Here is a 23,174-nt window from a genome sequence, read left to right as displayed (position 1 = left end):
CCAACTACAAGAGAACAATCGCATTCTGGCTTGTATCAGCATGTCATTGGGTTTCTTGGCCACTGTTTGCTTGTGTTCTGCCAGCTGACAACGAGTATCCCCAGGTGCTTTTTCTTTGGGCAGCTTTCCAGCTACTCTTCCCATAGCCTGTAGCATGGCAGTTACCTTTTGCAGCTGATGTTTTTGGACAGAGATGGGTGTGGGATTTATTGGAAGAACTGGAATAATACATCTTTTTCCTAGAATTAATTTAGAATATCCTAGTGAAGTTTACTATTCACTTTCCATAGGCCAGTCGCCACCCTCTTCCACCTGAAGAAATCAATCAGATCTGGGAGGACTGTAAAGACATGGGTGTTTTGATCGGCAGAGGAGGACTCTACAATCAGGTACTGAACTTCTGGTTAAATTAACTTTAGTTTAGGAAATGAACTAGAAAACATATATATTTAGAAGCTCTCCCTGCTTAATTTTTCTTGGTTTACAAAACAGACAGGAGCTGTTTGTTTCATTTTCAAGTGGGCTGAACTTCCTTCAAGCTTGCAGTTTTCCTTTGGAAGGACAATTTCACCTAGAAAAGCAGCACACTATAATATAAGCAAATTAGAGGGAATCAGCAGTGCTAAGCGTTGGTTACTGTTGGAGCTATAACCTGCTCTGGTGACAGAGAAACAAGTTTATTCTTGCTAGTTCTTTCATTCTAGAACACTGATAATATTCTATCTGGATATTAATATAAAAAATAAATGTAAAGAGAGCTCCTACCAGCAAGTTCAGCAATACAGCATAAAAGTGAGAACTGCAGGCAAATGGGCATCAGCCATTTGAAGATACATTATGCTGTACTCATGGCTTTGTGCCACAAGCTTATTAAAGCATGCAGATTAGCAAAAGATTTTGGGATGGGTAAGTCAGTTAAACCCTTAGAGCAGAGTGGGGCATTAGAAGCAGTCAGTGCCCCTTATCAGGGTGTGTTTTCCAGAGGGCTCACTCCCAGCAGCGCAGCTCTGTTGTTTTTAATACTTTTGGTTATATTGTCTAGCAGAGGATGGTGCTTACCCAGATGGGCTGCTGGAACTTGTGTTCTTTCCATACCATTTTAAGCATGTCTTTTCTTTTTCTTTCTCTTCAGACATTTAGAATTAAACCTCCTATGTGCATTACTAAAAAGGATGTTGACTTTGCTGTTGAAGTACTTCATACTGCATTAGAGAGACACGTGGAAAGAGCAGCTGCAAACTAGACTTGTTTTTTTGTGAGATGCACATCAGACCTGACCCTTGCTGTCTAAGGAGAGCACTGTCTGAAGATGAAACACTTGTCAGCATCACAAGGCTACTGTTACAGAGCCAGACTTAAAAGAATGCTCTCTAACCCATTTTATCAAAATACAGGTTAGTATTTCAGTTGCCCTCAACAAGGCAGCAGGCAATGCTAACAGCTGGGAATGGTCAAGGCACAATGGTTTATTTCTGTTGCTCCTTGTTCCTTACTCTTCCACTGATGCTTTTCTCTCACTGGTTTTCTATGCTCCAGCAGTTCTCTAGCAGGCTGCAGTCCCCTTGGGTGCGGTTATAGGAGGTTATTTGTTTGTTCCAGCCTTGTTCCTGTATCTTCTTTGTTGCCATTTCTTACCTACATTTTCAACACAGGCAATACAAAGTCCTGCTTGACCTAACATTGGTGTGTGGTAGGACTGCTGCAAAGCCAGCTGTGACCAATACAGGGTAGTCCCTCACCCCTTCCTCAGTGGTCACCTCTGCAGCTACCAGAACTTCGCCTTTTACACCCAATAAGCAGGAGCGTACATAAAAACCAATCCTTCATCATTGTTTTATTTTACTTAAATAACAAAAATAATCAACTCAAAGGATAATATTGCAGTTTAAGTCTTACCCCACCATGTGAGATTTCACACAAAGTCACTCTTGGGCTAGGAAGCATTCTGAGCAGAACGTAAGTGTGGGTCTCAAACAGAGCTAAAAGGGTTTACTTTTATCATGGTCATACAGTGTAATTAGAGCATTAAAAACTCTGTGCACACAATTTGAAACTTTCTAATTATGGTCATTATTTTTTATGTCAAATCCAGTCATCATCCTCCCAAAATATATCTATATACATATGTATTATAGATATATAGATATATTTTGCATATATAGATATATTTTGCTTTTCTTCCTGCTGCTTTTTGAATTTGAGAAATTTAGCAAAGATGCAAACTCTGACTGGTGGAATAAGGTACAGCTTCTCTAACATAATCACTTTTGAAACAAATTTTTGTTACCTTTTCCGCTCTCCAATAAAAGTAATATTGTTGTCTTTACCAAGAAAAATGTATTTGTCGTTTTACTTTGATGAGAATTTTAATGCTTGAATAATACCTTGATCTAATAACAGTTCCGTGTCCCACCCTTTTTGTCTGATAAGCTGAAATGCTAGAGCAACTCAGATAAGGCAATACATTACATTTAGAAAATGCAATGAGAGAAATACAGAAAAATCTATAGGTATACTAAACATACCATATCCCCAAGCCCTCCATGAACACTGAATTCTCTAACTTCACTGACTGCTTGTTTTGTACGCACGCACTCCAAAATCAGATGTTCATCTGTTCTTGCTTTAAGTGCCATTCAGAATGAATTAGTTATGCATTTAAACAGAGATGCGATACCAGCTCCCATTTTGTTTTTCATCAGGAAAGCAAAACACGCATGGAGAGCAACGCATATCCCCTGACACTCTCTCCTGAATTGGCAGCATTTAGTGTGCATGTACCACAGGACAGAACCCCTGTCAACTCACATACATTAACACTGACACCTCAGCCATCATCCATTCCCTCCCACACTTATTCCAGCAAGGCTCTTCCACAGGATTTCCCTCCCCAGTACAAGCTCCTTTGCACACAGGATCACGTCCAAAACTAACAGGGACTGTCAAAACTGTAATTAACCAACTTTGACATCATTCCCCTTTTTGTCTGCTGGTTTATTTGAAGGGGCCACTGAGGACGGTTACTTTTCCACTTGTGCTGTTCACATTTCATTTCTGATGGAAGATCAAATCAGCAGAGTCTTAACCTCAAATTGGTTTTCTGTCTCTGTAAAGAGAACAACTGTGACGTGGTAAAAAAATTTATTCCCTCTGCATAGTTACTCCATCCATGCAAGTTTCAACAGGAATTCAAGGCAACTTTGAATCACTACTGCCCCTTCACCATGGAAGCTGTCAGAACGGTAGGTCAAGTTCAGTCAGTAGAGAAAAGACAGTACAAACAAACAAAAGCAAACACTGCTTCACAAGATAACATTCTTCTTGTTACATCTTTCACATCTTCCTTTTTTTTCTTTTTTCCTTTTGGTTTCTTCCACCAAAACCTGGAGCTGCCTTCCCAGTTTACCTCAGAATAGGCGATGCACACTGTTCAATGTAGAGAGTCTTCACATATGATTCTGAAGACTGGCAGTGTAATAAAGTTCTATCTGTTTTTACGTTTCTCTTTTTTGCTTCTGGTGTGGGCAGCTACATTTACAGATGGTGCCTGTGTTGCTTTTGCATGTCCTGTTGCTTTTAGATGTTCAAACAGTTTATTTCGGGATGGAAACGTACAGTTGCAGGTTACACAGTGAATAGGAACTTCATTCTAAAAGGTGAAAAAAAACCAAACTGTTCACATTTGTATGTGGTGTAACACCAACTGGCTCTATCCAGCTTCTCTTCAAAGAATGAAATGTGACTGAAATTGTTTGTTTTTATAATGAATATCCTATTACTAATTGGCAATTAAAATAGAATATTAACAGCATAACTTTGTGAAACTTTATGGAGAAATAAGTGAAGCCAAGAATACAACAGAAGCTTACCAAATGTAAATAAGGATAAAGATTGCTTTCAATCTCACCTCAATACACAAGACTATACATGTAATATTTTGAGTTCTGAGGTATGCTGAATTTATGTCTTAGCTGTAGCTCTGACAAGGGTTTGTTCTCCTGGGAAGTACCAGTACTGGGAAAGATGCAAACTGCCTCCCACCAGCCTGGTGAGAACAGCCACCTTCAGGTGTTTACATTTCTTGGTTTGAACTGCTTTGATTACTGAGTTCCAGCCACTCTCCTACACCTGCAATTTAGTCCTACACTTCTCTGCACAGACAAGAGCTGATGTTCCAATGTCCAATACACTAATAAAATCATAGGGAGAGAAATTATGTATTAAGAAGTAAGAAGTAAACCAGAACAGAATTTGGGAAGTGGATGTACAACAGACTACTTTCTTTGCAATGACATGGCCCTGTTTTTTTTAACAGTGTAAGTAATTTGACGTACCGTTGTTTGGTGCTCTGAAGATCCCTTAGCAGACTTTTTTGCATCCTTGGCTTTTTTACCTTTAGGCTTAGTGCTGCTGATAGACAGAGAAACCGAGATCAGTGCACAAGAATATTCAAATTAAAGTTCAAAAATCTGATTGTTTTCAAGTCAATGTCTCTGTTACTTTCCCCTGCTCTTCATACAACCTGGTTCCAGCAAAAAAGAAAGCCATGTCACTTATGTAACCAACTGTCAATCTCAAGATTCTGCTCAAAGATGAATCAGCTGCTTGTGAATGGTGCAGTACTGATATGCAGACTAATACCATTTCCAAAGTAAATCTCCGTTCAGTACTGTATTTATGCAACTCTAAGTTAGTGGAATAGCCCTCAATTCACAACAGTGAGAAAGATCTGCTTATCTTACAGCATCAGACCTGACAGAGAACAACATGGTCAGCACACCTTTTCACTTCACTCTGTGCTTCATTCACTGGGCTACTTTCTTCTGCAGCACTTGCTTCCTCTGACACAGCACATCTTTGGTCATCATTTACAGGCTGCTCTGTTGGACCACTGTCCTTGTCCACACAGGGCAACTCCTTTTGCTCCATTGTTTCCTCATCAGCACTTTTATCAAAATCGTCCTCGTAAGTCTGTCCAAATAGAAGAAATAAAAGTAAGTTACTTCATGCTCATTAGTGATTATGCTTATACTCATTTACTCCAAAACATGACCATGTGGGGAGAACACGCAAACCCATAGAGCCTCTGAATTTTACGCTGTTTTCAGTGGGATTCCAGCAAGCAAAATCTTAGTTCCCTCTTTTCTGAAAGACAAGACCAGCTGTGGTGGTGGTTTTTAATTGCACAGAGGGCTCAAACACAAGGGTCCCATGTCACATCGTACAATAATGGCTTCGTTTTTAACTTTGACAGATGTTTAGACTGAAGTTTCCTGCGCCAGCCATCTGCATTAGGATACTTAAGCCAAAGAAACTCAACTGACTGAAGCAAAACACACCGTATTTTCCCTCCCTACCTTCTGAAACACCAGCAACCTTTTCCAAGTACCAGTACAGAATCATGGTCAGAATCATACATGTTTAGTAACAGGTCAACATCTGAGCATGTCTAAAGCAAAGCTCAAATTCCAAAAGTAGAATAAGCGTAACACTGTGTTGATACAACTATATCACCTACAGTAACTCTTGCAGACTTAACATAGTTTAGCCAGGTTTTCTGAGGTAGTTTCATCTCCAAGAAAAAAGAACAAAGATCCCAATGATTCTCAACACTCAGTAAAGACTGACAGCAGACAGAAGTTATGCTTCTAGGATCTCTGCATAAGAATATTCCAGGTCAGTCATGTGAGTGTGCAGCCCACATTCTAGGCAGCAGAAGACCTTATCAGATAACTGAAGGGTGAGAGACAAGGTACCTACACACAACCTTCATAAGGTAGATGAAAAAGAAATCTCAAGGAAATTGAAAAGGAACTGAAAAAGCCAGTGTTGGACAAGAGGCTGGTTTCCTGCATGGAAACAAGAAGGCTGAGCCAATTCTAATTTGGACAATCCAAAACCAAACAAAGAGAAGCAAGAAAAATTCAGCCAGTTGAAAGGCCTGGAGAAGTTTCTTCTTAAAGAGATGATGTTGTAGGAGAGGGCAGAGAAGGGGAACACATAACACTGGAAGGATTAGGCTGGGAAAAAAACATGAGGCCATCTTGGGAAACATGTCAGATACAGGATCTAGTGTTCGTAGCTCAGTGGGACATTACTATGATTGAGGTAGTGAACAGGAAAGAGGTAAAACTAGGGAAGGATCATGCAAAAGGATCGCTCATGAGAAAGACAGAGAGAAGAGTCTGCCCTCTGTGATGCTCCTGACACTCAAGGCTGACATAGAACGTGCAATTCTTGAATCCCAGCCTGCTCCTGTCAGCACAGATCTGTTCTGTCATGCACAGATGGGATCCCGGAACAGGACAGACTGGCATCACTGGTGCCTGGAATGCAAGTGAGAGGTGAACTGAATGGTGTTGGTTTGCTTCAGTAGGATGCTAATAAAGTTACTTTATAAACAGTACATTTGTCCAGGTCTATCAATCAAAGCAGAAGACTATCACCAAACAATTCAGTCACTAATGCACCACAGCCACTGCTGGTCTTGCTGATCAATTCCTTGCATTCTCTGTCTATCCCAATCTCTTTTCTTTACATTTCAACCCATAAACTTGTTGGAACCAGCACCACATTTCTTCTGTTTGTACAGATGCATTTCAAGTCAGGCCTGTGAGATGTATTATGATATTACGTGAAACAAAATCATACTGTAAAGTCCTTTGAATTTAATTCTGTCTGACTGCCTACCATCATTGTTTTCTGTTTCTTCTTCTGCTTCTTGGAGAGTCTGCAAAAATAAGAATATAAAAGTGACTTTTTTAAAAAAGAAAGCATTTACACAATTTCTAGGAAGGTGTCAAGCTATATTTTTCTTAACACTGTAACATATGAGAGAGATAGGAACCACAACTAGAAAACGAATCTCACCTGAAATGAGAGCAACACTTCTCATAACCTACTCACTGCATTTAGTAAAACATTTATTCTGCTCAGACTGGACATAAAGAAACTAAAAAGGCAGCTGATATTAAGATTGGTGCATTCAAAAAATGGAAGTTGTACAACATAACTTACCCAGCTCCACTCATTTTCAAGCACACTCATTTTCTATCTATGCCAGCATCCAATTGACAAAGAGTAGCATAACCAAACTGGTAAACAATGGAAATGCACCAACTTCCCTCTTTGAAAAATACCCCATGATTGAATCTGGCCAAATTAATGTATGCCTTCTATTGGAACTCTAATACGAAGAAATATTTTAAATTGGCAACAATACTGTGAGTTCCAATACAAGGAATCCAGTCAGAACTCCCTCTGAATTCAAAGATTTAATAAGTCATTAATCATAATAAAATTTAAAATAATAATTGTAAGTACTTCTGCTTGGGCACCTCTCCCGTTTCTTCCTCCTCTTTGGTATGTATTCTGTTCGCATCATCTGAAGATGCAGGAAATTTCTCTTCCTCTTCTTCCAGTTGCTGCCGTAAAAGCGCCACCATCTCCCGATGCTTCTTTGATTTTTCGTGATTCTTCATGCTATGAAGGTTATCAAATAGTTACTGCAGGTAGTTCTGAGTAAATACTGCTACACTTACATGCAAACTAATAATAGGACCATTATCTATCACTAATAAGAGTGGAAAATATTGCCCTGTTAGTGTCCCAAATGGAAAGATGACACTATTATGTGAAGCAAAGAGGTTCTTACAGTGCTTTTTAAAAAGTTGCTTTAAAAAAGCAACACCTTCCCCTGGCACTGCTGAGAAGTTCCCAACCATATACACACACACTTACGCCTTCTCAGTTTTTAACAGCTTGTCACAAGCAGGGCAGTAGAGATCATCAGCATATTCAGCTTCTTCAGCTACATCATTCTGTCTGTCTGAAGAAATCAATGGGGATTGAAGAGACAAAGTCAGAAAAGCAATTTTCAAGGATGTTGCTATTAAAAGCCCCAGGAAACAGTCACAACATTGACATTCAGCCCCTTCAGTATTACTCATATTCAGAGACATCAATATAATCTCACCAAATCATATATTAGTGTAAATTAACAGCTATGGCTTTACATCTTCTCACATTCAAAGGAAAATATCAGGCACTCAGCCTCTAACCTGGCAAACCAGTGTTGGAGAAACAGGACTTGCACCACATGTACCTGGGGTTCCAAGTGTAGTGAGCCAATACTCACACTGCGGCGGTTCATTACAGGTTGCACCCTCATGCTCCATACCTTCAGCATCTTCTTTTGTCTCGTGCCCTTCTAATTCAACTTCAGCATCTGATCCATCTCCAAATTCCTTTTCATACTGTGCCTCCATCTCCTTCAGTTCTTTCTCCAGATCTGACATAGTTATCCAGCTCTGCTCTTTATACTGTTCAGCAAGCCTTTAAAGAGAATAATATAGTAACTTCTACATGGCATTTATGAGACTGGAATTACAGAAACTATTATTTAAAAGGTAGCTTGGTCTTCTCTGGCATTTCAGGTGGAAATTCCTGAATTTATTACGATGGAGCAAAGAACTGTTTATTAGGCCTGGAAATCTGAGCAGGTAATTTGTGATGCCAGTAGGCACACTGACACTGCTAGTAAAGAGATATTAACGTAAGTGGATTCTGCCTGAATTTCATGCAGGAAAAGTACCACATAGCAAATGTCAAGCTCACAACAGAGTCATATCAATCCTAGAAGTGGTACAGCTGCTCTTATCTGCTGTAAGATCCAAACCAACAAACAGCACAACAATGCAAAAACCACTAGAAAATTACTGCTTAACTTTGTGCTACAGGGGTGTCCCCATTCAGTTTTCCTAGTAACAAGTGAGACCCAAACTAGTGCACCACAGCATAGTGGAATTTTCTACAGCTGGGTCCTGAGTACAAAATCATTAAACCATTTATCAGTAAACATGTGCCTCAGCTTCCTTCTTAGGAAAAAAAAAGAAAGTAAACTAACAAAAATTAAGTGCAATAATGTATTTCACGTGTATGTGAATTATTATGATTTCAATGAACATGCTACAGGAGCGCGATTCCAAAACCAGTATTTAAGCTCCTTCCTCTTATTTTCAGCTGAAAATTACTTCTAGTTTCTGCTCAGACTGGCAGAATTCTCTTCTTTATATTTCATGAAAAACAAAAGCACAAAAAAGTACGTTTAGTCCACTAAAAGGTACCTCTCTACCAAATTAAAAGGAAAGCAAGACTACATTTGTTTTTCATACATTCTTTTTAGCAGATAAAGTTCCAAAGCAAATGAAGCTAATAAAAGCCCAGGTTGTCACAGACCTGTTTTGCTTCACTCCTAACATTCCTCCCCTGGTAAAGGAAAGCACACTGTGCTATTACAGCCAGTTGCCTGCAGTGTGCAGAGGTTATTCCCTCATTTTCTTGGATTTTTCTTTTGATGTCAGTACAAGTAAAAAGGTTTGTCTTGAAACCAAAACTAATATAGAAAATGGTCAAGGATTTATGAAAGAGCATGTACAGCCACCGCTATAATTGTATCATTATAGCCAAACTGCACGGTAGACATTGATAGTTTCTCCAGGTTTAAGATAAGCATTTCTTTCCATGTTTACATACTTGGCTTGTTTGAGCTTTTGCTGCCTCCGAATTTCCTCTGCTTTCCTAAGTTTTTCTGCATTCTGTTCTTCTACAAGTTTCCTGTGAGCCTGTACTCTTCTGTCCCTTTTGCGAATAAAGGCGACCAGCTGACGGACTAGTTCGTTCCTCTCTTTTTTTGCTTTATCTCTGGTTTTCTTGTTCTCTTTCTCCATAGCTCGTTTCTCCCAGCGGTTCGATGCCTGCCGTGTGTCATATTCTTCTTTCCAAGCAAAGCTTTTCTGAGTACAGAAACTTTGCCAATAGGCATAGAAAGGGTGGACTATCTGTTAAAATAAAAGAATTAAAAATCCAATTAGTCACTTTATTAGGGAGTGTGGCAAAAACCTTACCAAATAACTCAGGAGTTCCGTGTCTTCTCTATAGGCAAAGATTGTTACCCAGAGCATAAACGAATCACCATGAGCTCTACTGAAATCTCTAATGCCATCTTTGAAACTTCAATGCTTCTCAAATCAAAAGCCTCACATTTAAACTATTCCAAAACCCAACTTCTAAAAACACACAAATTCAGGATTGTGTCGTGCTAACAGTAGTGCCAGATGCTTAACTTTGCTGTACCTTTCCTTTCAAAGCACAGCCACAATCAGACATTGTGTAAATAAGCACATACTGTGTAACATCCACTACACCGAATTACACCGAAGGTCACCCACACGTTTCCAACAGCAGCCAACAACCACTATGCAAAAACAAAACAAACAAACAGCAAATACATGGCGGTATTTCTTCCCATCACGCTCCATCTGCTTCCAGAGAAAGTGAGAGAACATTTAACAGCTCTAGACAATTTCTCCTTCATGAATGCTTTTCTTTTTTTAATGTCTACAAAATGTTATCACATACAGTATCATGAAGCTGTGACTTGCAGTTTAATGAGCAGTTCTGTAAAGATGCACTTACTCATGTTTTGTTGTATCACATAACTGCAGGGGGAAAAAAAAATGATGCCCTCTAGCTTTCACATTAGAAGAAACAGTAAATTATCTTTCCTTATTCTCTTTTTTTACTACTCATGAGTAAACACTAGTAAACAATAAAGTGACATAATGACTTTGTTTCCACAGAATCAGAGTTGAAAGGGACTACTGCAGATCATCTAGACCAACCCCCTGCTAAAGCAGGTTCCCTAGAGTAGGTTGCACAGGAAAGCATCCACATGGGTCTTTAATATCTCCAGAGAACTCCTCTGTGCAGCCCGTTCCAGAGCTCTGTCACTCTCAAACTCCAGAATTTTCTTCCTCACTTTTGGACAGAACTTCCTGTGTTGCAGTTTGTGTCTACTGCCCACAGTCCTGACATCCCTTGCTGGATGCAGAGGGTAACTTGGTGACCAAGGATCAGGATAAGGCTGAGGTACTTAATGCCTTCTTTGCCTCAGTCTTTAATAGTAAGACTTGTTACTCCCTGGGAACACAGCCCCCTGCACTGGTAGATAGGAATGGGGAACAGAATAAGCCCTGCATGATCCATGATGAGATGGTTTTTGACCTGCTCCAAAAGCTGGATGCTTACACGTCCATGGGGCCTGAGGGATTGCACCCTGGAGTGCTGAGGGAGTTTGTAGATGTGATTCCCAAGCCCCTCTCCATCATCCTTCAGCAGTCGTGGCTAACTGGGGATGTCCCAGTAGACTGGAAAATGTGACTCCCATCTTCAGAAAGGGACAGAAAGATGATCCTGATAGCTACAGACCTATCAGTCTCACCTTGGTACCAGGGAAGGTCATGGAATGGACGATCTCGGGAGGTGTCGCAGATCAGTTAACGGTAAGCTGGGGGATGAGGCCCAGTCAGCATGGGATTACGAATGGTAGATCCTGTCAAACCTGATTTTATCCTATGATAAGGTGACCCACTTAGTGGATGAAGGTAAAGTTGTTGATGTGGTTGGTCTACCTGGACTTCAGTAAGGCCTTTGACATTGTCCCCCCACAACATCCTCATGGAGAAACTGGCTGCCCATGGTTTGGATGGGCATATGCTCTGCTGGATGAAACACTGGCTGGATGGCTGGGCCCAAAGGGTTGCAGTCAATGGGGTTTAATCCAGTTGGCAGCCAGTCACGAACATTGCCCCCCAGGGCTTGGTACTGGGGCTGCTTCTGTTTAACATATTTATTAACCATCTCGATTAGGGGATTGACTGCACCGTCAGATGACACCAAGTTGGGAAGGAGAGTTGATCTGCCTGAGGAGAGAAGGGCACTACAGAGAGCCCTGGATAGACTGGATCGATGGGCCAAGGCTAACAGCATGAGTTTCAACAGGACCAAGTGTCAGGTCCTGCATTTTGGTCACAACAACCCCAGGCAACCCTACAGGGTTGGGAAGGTGTGGCTGGAAAGCTGCCTGACGGAAAGGGACCTTGGTGTACTGATGGAAGGTCAGCTGAATATGAGCCAGCAGTGCGCCCAAGTGGCCAAGAAGGCCAATGGCATCCTGGCTTGGATCAGGAATGGTGTGGTGAGCAGGACTAGGAAAGTCATCCTGCCTCTGTACTCAGCACCGGTGATTCCTCACCTCAAGTTCAAGTTTGGGCACCTCAGTACAGGAAGGACATAGAGGTACTGGAGCAGGTTCAAAGAAGGGCAACAAGGCTTGTGAAGGGCTTGGAAAGATCAGCCCTATGAGGACAGGCTAAGGGAACGGGGGCTGTTTAGTCTGAGGAAAATGAGGGGAGACCTTGTTCTCTTCCAATATCTGAAAGGTGCTTACAGCAAGAGCAGGGCTGGTCCTCACTGGTGACAGGATGAAGAGAAATGGCCTCAAGTTGCACCAGGTTAAGTTTAGGTTAGATATCAGGAACCACTTCCTTACAGAAAGGCTTGTTAAGCACTGGAATTAGGCTCCGCAGGGAGGTGGCTGAGTTACCATTCATGGAGGTGTTTAAAAGCTGTTTGGATGTGGTGCTCAAGGACATGATTTAGCAGAGGGCTGTTAGTTATGGTAGTATGGTTAGGTCATGGCTAGATTCGATGATGTTTAAGATCTTCACTCTCAGCTCTCTCTTCTCCAGGCTGAACATCCCCAGGTCTCTCAGCCTTTCCTCAGAAGGGAGACACTACAGGCCCATAATCATCACTGTGATTCTCTGCTGGTCTCACTCCAGAGATTCCCTGTCTTTCTAGAAGGGGGGAGCCCAGAACCAGACACAGCTCCCCAGGTGTGACCTCACCAGGGCAGAGTAGAGTGGGAGGAGGCTCACTTCCCTTGACATGCCATCCATGCTCTTTCTAATACATCTGAGGACACCACTGGCCTTCCTGGCCACACAGGCATACCACAGGCTCATGGCCAACCTGTTTGCTACCCAGGACACCCAGGTCTTTCTCCACTGAGCTCTTTTTCAGCAGGTCAGCCCCTAACCTGTACTAGAGCACATAGTTATTCCTCCCCAGGTGCAAGACACTACACTTACTCTTGTTGAACCTCATCAGGATCCTCTCCATTCAACTCCATAGTCTGTCCAGGTTCTGCTGAATGGCAGCACAGACTTCTGGTGTGCCAGCCACTCAGGTTGGTATCCCTTTGTTTTGTATCATTTTGTTTTGTTCACTGTTTCTCTCCAAATAATTCCTAACCTTCTGCATTTTGCATATTTGGGAAACAGGACGTTCAGACTTTTTTTTTTAAGTTACTCATCCCAATAAACTTTCTCTTTACTACACCCCGCATACACCCCTTTGCATTCCCACACACACTGCTGTTTTTCCTACTTTTGAATACTTCACAGAACAAGTTCTGGTCTTTAACATAACAACTGAACAACTTTCCCATTAGTATTTCTTCTCCTTACATCAGTGGTACAACTACGAACTCCTCAACGCTAATTTTAAATGTCCTATGTGGGAAGGCTCAAAGCTGTGGCCTCTGGCAGATAAACAGCTATACAGTTTTTCCTCTGCTGTCACTAAAACCCAGCTGTGTATGTCGAACAATATAAGCAATGATAGACTATTAGTTAAGATTTATGCTTCGAAGTGAGAGAACTTGAGTACACAGGATGCAAGGCCACCAGCTGATGACAGGAATCATCCACCCCCTCATCAGCTTTATGAGCTATGAGATTTTCCTCCTCCTCAGTGGCCACCTGAAACATGAGCCCCTGGTCTTGTCAGTCTCCTGGACATTGTAAAGCATCTCTTGCTGGACACTCAGGTTGTTATGCATACTCAAAGCTATCTGCTTTTGTTTCTTTTGTTTTTTCATGAAGTCTTGTTAAGTTGTGGACTTAAGAATATATTCCCTGTTTGCCTGGCACTCACTGAGTCACCTCCCAAACCTCTTGCAAGTTAACTCAGAGGGATAACGACTTTCCTGGTTAAACAAAGCTATTTTCCATGATGTAATTCCAAGAATCACATAATCCCATTAAATAAATAAATAAATAAATAAGAATATTCTGCTCCCATAACAACATGAACAAGGCAGATGTCTAACGATAATGGTGCCAGAATTACAGCTGATTTTGTAGCTACTAATTGTCAGCATTAAAAGTAGTTTTTGATTTATGGCCATATCTATTCTACATTCTTGACATGGGAAGCTCCCAAAAGATGTTCCAAGCTCAACCAACCCATCAACAGATGGAGCTCTGCAATTTTAGACACACACGAAATATATGCTCCCTGGGAAAGATACCTATTTGTTAAGCCATCCTGCAATTTAACCTGAAATTAAAATACCTGTTCGGGCCTTTTTAGTGCCAAACTAGCTAATTGTTTCCAACTCCAACAAAGTTTTGTGCCATCAAAGCATCTCATTTGTATATATCAATTTAAATTTTATAAATAACGTTACACAGTATACTACTACTAAAAATGAAGGGAGAAGCAGGAAGCTAGGAGGAATATTTGCAATATTGCTACCATGCAATTAATCACCAGGAAAATAGCTATTATGATAAATAACTGGTAAGCCAGATGGGCAGAAATCATGTGTCCTCTAAGCATTTGTTTTTTTCTCATATCCCAAAAGCAGACATGCAATATCCTGCAAATTAAATCTTACTAGAGAATAATAGTAGGTCACAGGAGTGCCACAACAGGAGCTCACATGGCAGGTCAATTATAACATCTTTATTTTTCAACAGGCATTTATGTTGTAAATGAGTCTTCATTTCCCTAAATGAAGCACAATACTATACACGTTATTTAAAAAAATCATTTATAATATCCATTGCTGTAACCTACGTTGCATTAAAACACTGGTAAACTATTCTATTTACATCTCAGTGAGAATGTTTGGTGCTCTGTTTGGTTGGGTTTTTTTTAGGCCTTGCATCAGGCACACTGCACTTAAGTTTCATTGGCATAACTGATGGTTAGCCCTGCAAAATGTTTGCTCGACAACTTACCAATAAAAGTCTGTTGGCTACTACAGTCCAACAGGAAACAACAATTCTGATTCATCTAAATGTTATGAATCACAATACAAGCACTTCCTTTACAGTAATGAACTACTACAGTAAAAAACACAGTAGAAATGTGGCTTTGTGTTTGCCTCAGAGATCACCAAGAACATTTTCTTTGATTTCAGCGTGAGACAAAGTAATGACAGCACATTACTTTGAGTTTAGCATTAAACTTGCTCTTACCGTGTCATAGTCACTGTGGGAATACCCAAACGTAGGGAATTCTTCAGTGTCTTCGTGAGTCACATATTCCATCTCTTCTTTTGTAATTTGCTCAAAAACATGTCGATAAACTGTAAAGAATCCCTGAAATTTATTTAAAAGAAACAAATGATTATTTGTTCTACATTATTCAATAATAAATGCACAAATACTCTGTTACATTAGTAGTGCCCTTCACAGAACATAAACAATTCAGAAAAAAATTACAGCTCTGAAGAGCAATTCAAAGTGAGGGGAAAGGTCTTGTAAGCAGTCACTCCTTTACGTAGCCTTTCTCATACATCAAACAACCTGTAGCCAAATCTAAGTAAAAAAATAAATATGCTACAGCATGCAGTCAATGTTAATTAGAGTCTGGTTACACATTACTAAGCTTTGAGGAAGTTCCAAATATAAAATTTACTACAATGTACCCCAACTATATGTTTACTTTTTAAATTAAGATGATACTGGCTTACTCCTACCATAGTAATACAAAGACAGATGGGGATTTTCTCTGACAGAAGTTTTCCTAATCACCTGGAGCTTTTTAAATCACGAGTATCTTAAAACAGAACAGGGAATTAAATTTTTGGAAGCATGCTTCCCTCAAGCAACATTACCATTTGTCCTCAGCTTAAAGCACTCCAGCTTGTGAAAGACATTTCCAAATAACTACTACTAAAAAGCACTGGAATACTTCACTATTTAATGTATATTAAAAATACAGACATATTTTGAAGTTGTACAGTTCAGTAAGGAGTCACAAGTAAGTAATTACCAGACAAAAAAAACAGTAATTAAGTCTTGCCCAAGCATCAAGCATAGGTTTGGTACTTGTACAAAAAATTGTTACTACCACCTGTGCTCAGCAACACCATGCACAACTTTCCACTGCTAAGCAAATACTGACATTTGTCATAGTTTCAGCTGGGATGGAAATGTTTTTGTCAGAGTATCCGATATGATGTTGTTTGGTTCTAGGACAACAATTCTGATAATGTTTATAGTTGCTGTCAAGCAGTGCTGTACAAAGCCAAGGCCTTTAGCAGCAAAGGGCCCAAGGAGATGGGAAGGAACAGAATTAGGGCAGCTGACTTAAACTGGCCAAAGTGATATTATGACATCAAGAGGAAGGAGTTTTGAAGGGGGTGAGAGTTCATCTCACTCTTCCACTGCTTGGGGGGCTAGCTGGGAATTGGCTGTGGGGTTGTAAGCAACTGCTTGTGCATCACCTGTCCTATCTATCTATCTATCTATCTATCTATCTATCTATCTATCTATCTATCTATCTATCTATCTATCTATCTCCCTATCCATAACTGTTTTCCATTTCCTTTTTTTTTTTTTTCCCCTTAGTGAATAGTTTTATCTCAATCCACAAGTTCTACTTTGTGTCTTCTAAACTCTCTCCCCCACTCCACTGGGAAGAGGGGAGTGAGCAAACAACTGGGTGCTTCTCAGCAACCTGCTGGGTGAAACCACAACATTTTTCAATAAATTTAAATTGATTTATTAAGAATATGAATTAATTCACTACCTTCTCATCATCTCCATATCCAGAATAACAGCTAACAGTGAAATAGCGCAGCAGATCCAAACTATCATCTTGATAATCTCCATCCACTCCTCTCAGCAGAGCTTCCCTGTGGTTATCATACCTGGCAAAAATCAATGATGTACAGAAAATGAATATTCTCCAATAACAATAAGACACAAGTAACATGTAAAAGCATGTGTATTGCTTCACTCTACATTTGCAGCACTGGAAAGGAGGGTTACCAGCAGTTTAGGAGTTGTTTTTGTTCACAGTAAATGGTATGATGCTGTGTTTTGGCTTTGGGAGAAAAACAACGTCAATAACACCGCAATGACTTAGCTGTTGCTGAGCAGTGCTGTACAGAACCAAGGATATTTCAGATCCTCACACTACACTGATAGTAGTGAAAAACTACTTTCCTTTATAGAAGGACAAATTTAGTGGAGGTGCTCCTGGCTTCATAAGATGCTTCATCCCACTTGAAAAACACGTTATGCAGAACATTTAAACTCAAAAATCTCTTACAGAGAGATGTTTGAGCATATTTCAAACTAGGACCATAACAGGAACACAGGAAAGCAGGGCTGCGGCGATAACACAAGAGCAGATAGATACCAATGCCTCCCACATGGGAGGCAGAAAGTGATGCCAGTATCCCTGGGGACATTCAAGGTCAGACTGGACCAGGCTCTGGGCACAGAGATCTGGCTGTAGGCAACCTCGCTCAGCACAGGGAAACTGACTAGATGGCCTTCATAGGTATCCTCCTACTCAAACAATTCCATGAAAGAATTTCGATGGCGTGGGTCCGGCAGCTCTCAGGGAGCAGCTGACGCAGCCGCTGACGCAGCGTGTGGGCGTTCCCTGCCTACGGAGGGAGATTTAAACGGGCACAAGGAGGGCAGCGACTAGTCGCTGCCCACCAGAAACGGTCAGGAAGAGGCGGGGCTCGTGCACCTCTTGACTCCTGATTTCAAGCTCTGGTAAGTTATCTTGCGTTCGCAACAGGGGTGCTCCCGGCGAAAGGCTGGCTGCCAGAGAAAACACTGAGGAGGCCAAGACAAGGGTCCCGATCTCACAGGAAACGGGAGGCAGCAACCAAGAAGGACTGGCAGAAGACCCAGGGACTGACGTCCTGCACATGCCTTATAGGAAGGCTGCTGCCAAAATGTCTGAGGGAAACTCAGACTGAAGCCCCCAACCCAAGATGCTGGTGTGCAGGTCTCTGGCTGTTACTGAAGTGCCAGAGCCTGGCCCTTGCAGGGCTGGGTGAGGGAGGCAGTTGATTGTGTATCACTGCGACCAGGTGAACTACTTGCTCAGCCTCGTAGTTGACCTGAAGGAGGGAAGTGGAGAGGCTGAGAGGACTATAAAAGAGGTGTGAGAGGAGGAGATTGACTGGTGGTGTCAGTCCCTCTCAGCCTCAAGTTCTCAGCACACAGTCGAGGGGCTGCCTAATGGAGCATGTCAGCCCCCTGCCACCTCACAAACAAGGTGGTAAAGGGTAACCAGCCAAGCTGGCAACACTGGCAAGCCGCCCCCTGTCCCCCTCTTCCCCCCAGCAGTAACTTGAGGAAGGGAGGAGGAGTGGGAAGCGGGTACCTGCTCGAACGGAAGGGGCATCCTCCATCACGACCATCCCCGGCTCCCCAGGTTGGCCTCTGCGAAAACCGGTTTGAGCGGCCCTGGAACTTGAGGGGGGGACTAGTGAGAGTATGGAAACAAGTGCACCCATGAGGTTGCCACAGGTGAAGCGGTCACCCCGAAGCCTCAAGACTGCTTCTACACGTAAGGACAGAAGGGTGATTGTTGTAGGTGACTCCCTTCTGCAAGGAACAGAAGGCCCTATATGCCGGCCTGACCCTACCGCAGAGAAAGTGTGCTGCCTTCCTGGGGCACGGGTCAGGGACATTTCAAAGGAAAATTTCTAGATTGATTCAATCCTTCAGACTACTACCCACTTTTTAATAATTCAGGCTGGCAGTGAGGAAGTTGGCCAAGCAAAGCCTTGAGGTCCATCAAGAAAAAGACTTCAGGGGAATGGGGCGAATACTTGAAGGAGCTTGGGGTGCAGGTGATTCTTTTCTTCTATGCCCGTTGGTGGTCAGGAAAAGATACAGGAGGAATCCAAAAACAACCCATGCTCTTAAACAGATGGCTTAAGAGCTGGTGCAAACACAAAGAATTTCGGCTATTTTGACCATGGGGGGCAATCTACACTGCACCTGGAATGATGGCTTGCTGATGCAAGCAGGCCTGTTTCCCTTGAGGGTGAAGAGGGGTATTAGCTGAAGAATTAGCGGGACTTCATTGATAGGTCTTTAAACTAGGAACGGAAGGGGGAAGGGGGCAAAATAAGGGCTACTGGGTTGAACGCGGTACATTCGAGGGATTTTACCAAACTCTGTGAGGGCAAAGATTGCAGAGTGCAAAAGGAGGAGTAGGGCAGGGGGATGCTGGGGATGCCGCTGTTCTAGTGGATCCTGGATCGCTTATGAAGGTGGTGAGACGGACAAGGCCCGGCTGAAGTGCCTTTATACTAATAGCACGGGGAGCCTGGAGTAACAAGCAGGAGGAAACTGGAAACTGTGTGACTGCACTCTGAAAATTTATGACATTGTTGCTATCACAGAAACATGGTGGGATGACTCCCATAATTGGGATACTACCATCGAATGGGCATATAGGCTCTTTAGGAGAGATAGGCGTGGTAGGAAGGGGTGGGGAGTCGCCCTTTTGTCAGAGATTGGATTAAACTGTGAGGAGCTCCCATTGAGAAACAGTCGAAAACAGGTTGAGAAAGCCTGTGGGTTAGGATTAGAGATGGGACTAATAAAGGTCAGCTGGTATTAGGGGTATACTACAGGCCACCTGATCAAAGGGAGGCTGCTGATGAGGGCTTTCTTGGCTCCAGAGATGCTGAGGCATCTGGCTCACGGGCTCTTGTCCTGGTGGGGACTTCAACCATCTGACATCTGTTGGGAAAACACACACGGCGAGCTGCAAGAGCTCCAGAAGGCTCTTGGATCCATTGATGATTAGCTTTCTGGTTCAGGTATTGGACAGACCGACCAGAGGTCAAGCGTTGCTGGACCTGGCTGCTCACCAACGCTGAGGAAGATCATCACAAAGGGTGTCAAGGTTGGAGGCTGCCTGCGGGCTCCAGCGATCATTGCCCTGGTTGAGTTTGTGAATCTCAAGCGATGTGGGCCTTGGCAAAGGAGCAGGACCAGGATGCCAACTTTTAGAAGAGCAGACTTCAAAGCTACTCAATGGAATGCTGGCCAAGGATCCCCTGGCGGCGCTGCCCTCAAAAGATAAGGACGTTGAGGAGAGCTGGCTACTGTTCAAGGATGCCCTCTGGCAAGCACAAGAGGTCTCCATTCCCCTGATTAAGAAAGTGGGCAGGAGAGGTAGAAAACCGGCATGGCTCAGCAAGGACCTGCTAAGAGAACTAGAGGGTGAAGAAGGGGGTGTAACAAGCTCTGGAAACAAGTCTGTGTCACCCGGAAGAATACAGGGATTGCCGTCCGAAATTGCAGATGTGGGATCAGGAAAGCCTCAAGGCGCAGGCAGAACTGGAAACTTGGCGAGGGATGTGAAAAAAACAACAAGGAAAACCTTCTTTTACAGGTACATTTGGCCAGAAGAGACAGGCCAAAAAAATGGGCGTGGCCTACTCTGGTAAATTTAAAAGGAGAAATTGGCTTCAAAACAGATGAAGAGAAAGCTGAGGTGCTGAAGTGAGTTCTTCACCTCGGTCTTCACTGGTGGCCAGGATTCTAGTCTTTTTCACGTCCCTAAAGTCTTGCACCCCATACCTCCATGTGGGGACCAAGGAGGTAAATCCCTCCCCACTGTAAGGTAGGAGCAAAGTCCGAGAGTGCCTCATTAGACTTGAATGGGGAGTATAAGTCTATGGGCCAGATGGCGTGCATCCCAGGGTCCTGAAGGAGCTGGCTGAGGTGGTTGCTTTGAGCCGCCTCTTCCATCATATTTGAGAAAAGTCGTGGCTGTTCAGGTGAGGTCCCGGATGAATTGGAGGAAGGGGTCACGTCACTCCATTTACCAAGAAGAGGGAGCGAGGGATGAACCCGGGGTAACTAACAGGCGCGGTTGAGTCTTCAACCTTCTGTGCCTGGGGAAGATTATGGAACAGATCCTCCTGGGACAACATGCTTGATCACATAAAGAACAAGGCATGTGATCCGAGACAGCCAGCATGGCTTCACCAGGGAAGGTTCATGCTTAAACTAATCTTGTTGGCCTTCTATTGATGGAGTGACGGCGTTGGTGGATGAAGGGGAAGGCGACACGCATGTCTATTTACCTGGACCTGAGCAAGGCCTTTGACATGGTCCCCCCATCACATCCTGCATCTCCAAATTGGAGGGAGGTGGATTTGATGGGTGGGACAACTAGATGGAATAAAGCAACTTGGCGTTGAAAGGCCGCAGACAGAGGGGTGGGGTCAATGGGCTCATTGTTCCAGTGGAGGCAGGTTTAACGAGCGGCGTCCCTCAAGGGGTCTGTCTTGGGGACCGTTGCTCTTTAACATCTTTGATTAATGACATCGATGAGGAAATGGAGTGCACCCATCAGCAAGTTTGCGGGATGACACCAACCAAGCTAAAGAAAAAAGGTGGGGGTGCAAGTCGGATCGGTGGAGGAACAGATGCCATTTCAGAGGGACCTTGGACAGGCTGGGAAAGCTGGGCTCGGAGTGCAACCTTTAATGAGTTCAACACGGGCAAAGTGCAAGCGTTTGGCACTTGGCCGAAAAGGGAAACCCCAGGCGGGACCTGTAAACAGGCTGGGAGGAAGTTGTCCTTGAGAGCAGCTCGGCTTGAAAAAAGACCTTAGGGTCTTGATAGATGAGAAAACTTAACATGAGCAGCAAGTGCGGCTCTGGCAAAGCACCGGAAAGCAAAAAGGAATCCTGGGCTCCATCAGGAGAAGGGTGGTCAGCAGGGATATAGGAGGTTGATTCATCCCTCGTCATTAACTCTGCTCTTTTGTGAGGCCCCAATCGTGGAGTTTACTGTGTCCAGGTGTGGGAGTCCTCAAGTACAAAAAAAGAATATGGAAGATTTTGGAAAGGGTCCAAGAGGAAGGCCACAAAAAAGAGTTTATCAGTGGGCTGGAGGCCACCTTCCCCATAGGGACAGCTTGAGGGAGTTGGGGTTTGTTCAGCCTGGAGAGAAAGAAAAGGTATGCGAACGGTGACCTCATTGACCAAGGCCTTTCAATACCTGAAGGAACTTACTCCCAGGAGGGCGAGTAAACTCTTCGAAAAAGGGGCGGATTAATAAGCAGGGACTTAGGGGAAATGGTTTTTTAAAGTTGAAGGAGGGAAGATTTAGGGTTGGATGCTATAGGGGAAAAGTTCTTTACTTAGAAGGGTGGTTAGGTCCTGGAACAGGCTTGCCCAAGTGAGGTTGTTGGGAACTGGCCCCGTCTCTTGGAGGCATGTTCAAGCGACAGGTTGGGACAGGGGCCGCATGTGGCAACCTGATCTAGTAAATGTGTATGTTTGGTGGCCCTGCTAGGCAGGGGGGTTGGAACTACATGATCCTTGAGGTCCCTTCCAACCCGGGTAATTCTGTGATTCTGTGATTCTGTGATTCTGTGAAAGAAACTATCCTTACCACAGGGTAAAGCACTGCTAAGGCAGACCCACAGGCCAGAGGCCTGTCCTCATTTCTAATCAAGCCAGGGAGTAGAGAACTCTAAGTCCTTGCTGTGAAGGGAAGGGAGAAAAGCCAAGCAACAACAACAACAACAGAAAACAAACGAAGCACAAGAAGCAATACAGACACACAGAAGTATTTTCAAGCCCACTACCGGGTGGATTTACTCACCAGGCTCTCTCCTGAGGATCACTGAGCACATCGTACGCTGCCTGGATTAATTTGAACTGTTCGGCAGCTTCCTCAGCGTTCTCAAGGTTTTTATCTACGAATTAAACGAACAAACCGTCAACAACTCCAAGCACAACAGCAGCACCCCTCACACAAACAGGAAAGGCGCTGACTGACACAGGGCACAGGGGAGCGCAGCCCCCGGCCCACCTCCAGGCTGGAAGCACCCGCGAGCCTTTACACGACCCTCGACTCCCACCCCACAGCGCCCGGTCGCCCCCTCCCCAGCCCGGCCGGGCCCGGCCCTCCCTCCCGTCCAGGCCCGCAGCAGGCCGTACCAGGGTGCCATCGCAGCGCCAGCCGCCGGTAGGCCCGCTTCAGCTCCTCGTCGGCCGCGTCGCGCCGCACGCCCAGCACCTCGTAGTGGCACCTCATGGCGGCGGGGACGGGCGCGAGGAGAGCCGGCCGGCAGCGACAGCGGGACAGCCGGCGGGAAGCCAAGGAGCCGACCGCGCGGCCATGCGGAGCAACGAGAGGGAGGAGCAGCGAGAGGAGGCGGGGCCGGGCGGCAGGAGACGTGCGATG

The 23,174-nt window shown here is 43.7% G+C and overlaps 2 protein-coding genes across 3 annotated transcripts in view; one reads left to right on the top strand and one right to left on the bottom strand.

Annotated features, from left to right (window-relative positions):
- The window catches only part of AGXT2 (alanine--glyoxylate aminotransferase 2), a 13,176-nt gene extending 10,840 nt beyond the window's left edge, over positions 1-2,336 (top strand). Inside the window, exons 13-14 of the mRNA XM_015848311.2 lie at positions 291-389; positions 1,133-2,336. Of these exons, the coding sequence (XP_015703797.1) occupies positions 291-389; positions 1,133-1,243 (210 nt within the window). The 3' untranslated portion in view covers positions 1,244-2,336. The remainder of the gene's footprint in view (positions 1-290; positions 390-1,132) is intronic.
- On the bottom strand, positions 1,817-23,144 carry DNAJC21 (DnaJ heat shock protein family (Hsp40) member C21). 2 transcript variants are annotated; one of them, XM_015848309.2, is made up of 12 exons: positions 22,928-23,144; positions 22,590-22,683; positions 16,729-16,849; positions 15,171-15,293; positions 9,535-9,839; positions 8,180-8,334; positions 7,741-7,828; positions 7,324-7,482; positions 6,691-6,730; positions 4,781-4,971; positions 4,335-4,410; positions 1,817-3,649 (listed from the first exon to the last, which is right to left on the bottom strand). In XM_015848309.2, the coding sequence occupies exons 1-12, from the start codon at positions 23,022-23,024 to the stop codon at positions 3,485-3,487; spliced, it is 1,614 nt and encodes a 537-aa protein (XP_015703795.1). In that variant the 5' UTR covers positions 23,025-23,144; the 3' UTR covers positions 1,817-3,484. The 2 variants fall into 2 exon arrangements, with proteins under 2 accessions (XP_015703795.1, XP_015703796.1); XM_015848310.2 differs by having other exon boundaries at positions 4,335-4,407.
- Between the last annotated feature and the right edge of the window lie 30 nt (positions 23,145-23,174).

Source organism: Coturnix japonica, chromosome Z (assembly GCF_001577835.2).
Source record: "Coturnix japonica isolate 7356 chromosome Z, Coturnix japonica 2.1, whole genome shotgun sequence".
Taxonomy (NCBI): domain Eukaryota; kingdom Metazoa; phylum Chordata; class Aves; order Galliformes; family Phasianidae; genus Coturnix; species Coturnix japonica.
This window is presented reverse-complemented; position numbering and strand designations above follow the sequence as displayed.

What these genes read in the sequence shown, in the direction of transcription:
- DNAJC21 (XM_015848309.2), bottom strand. Translation starts at nt 23,024, where the DNA reads ATGAGGTGCCACTACGAGGTGCTGGGCGTGCGGCGCGACGCGGCCGAC. An exon ending in CCCACAGTGACTATGACACG is followed by an intron (nt 9,840 to 15,170) that starts GTAAGAGCAAGT and finishes TTATTTTAACAG; the next exon opens with ATAGTCCACCCTTTCTATGC. An exon ending in GGAGAGGTGCCCAAGCAGAA is followed by an intron (nt 6,731 to 7,323) that starts GTACTTACAATT and finishes TTATTTTTGCAG; the next exon opens with ACTCTCCAAGAAGCAGAAGA.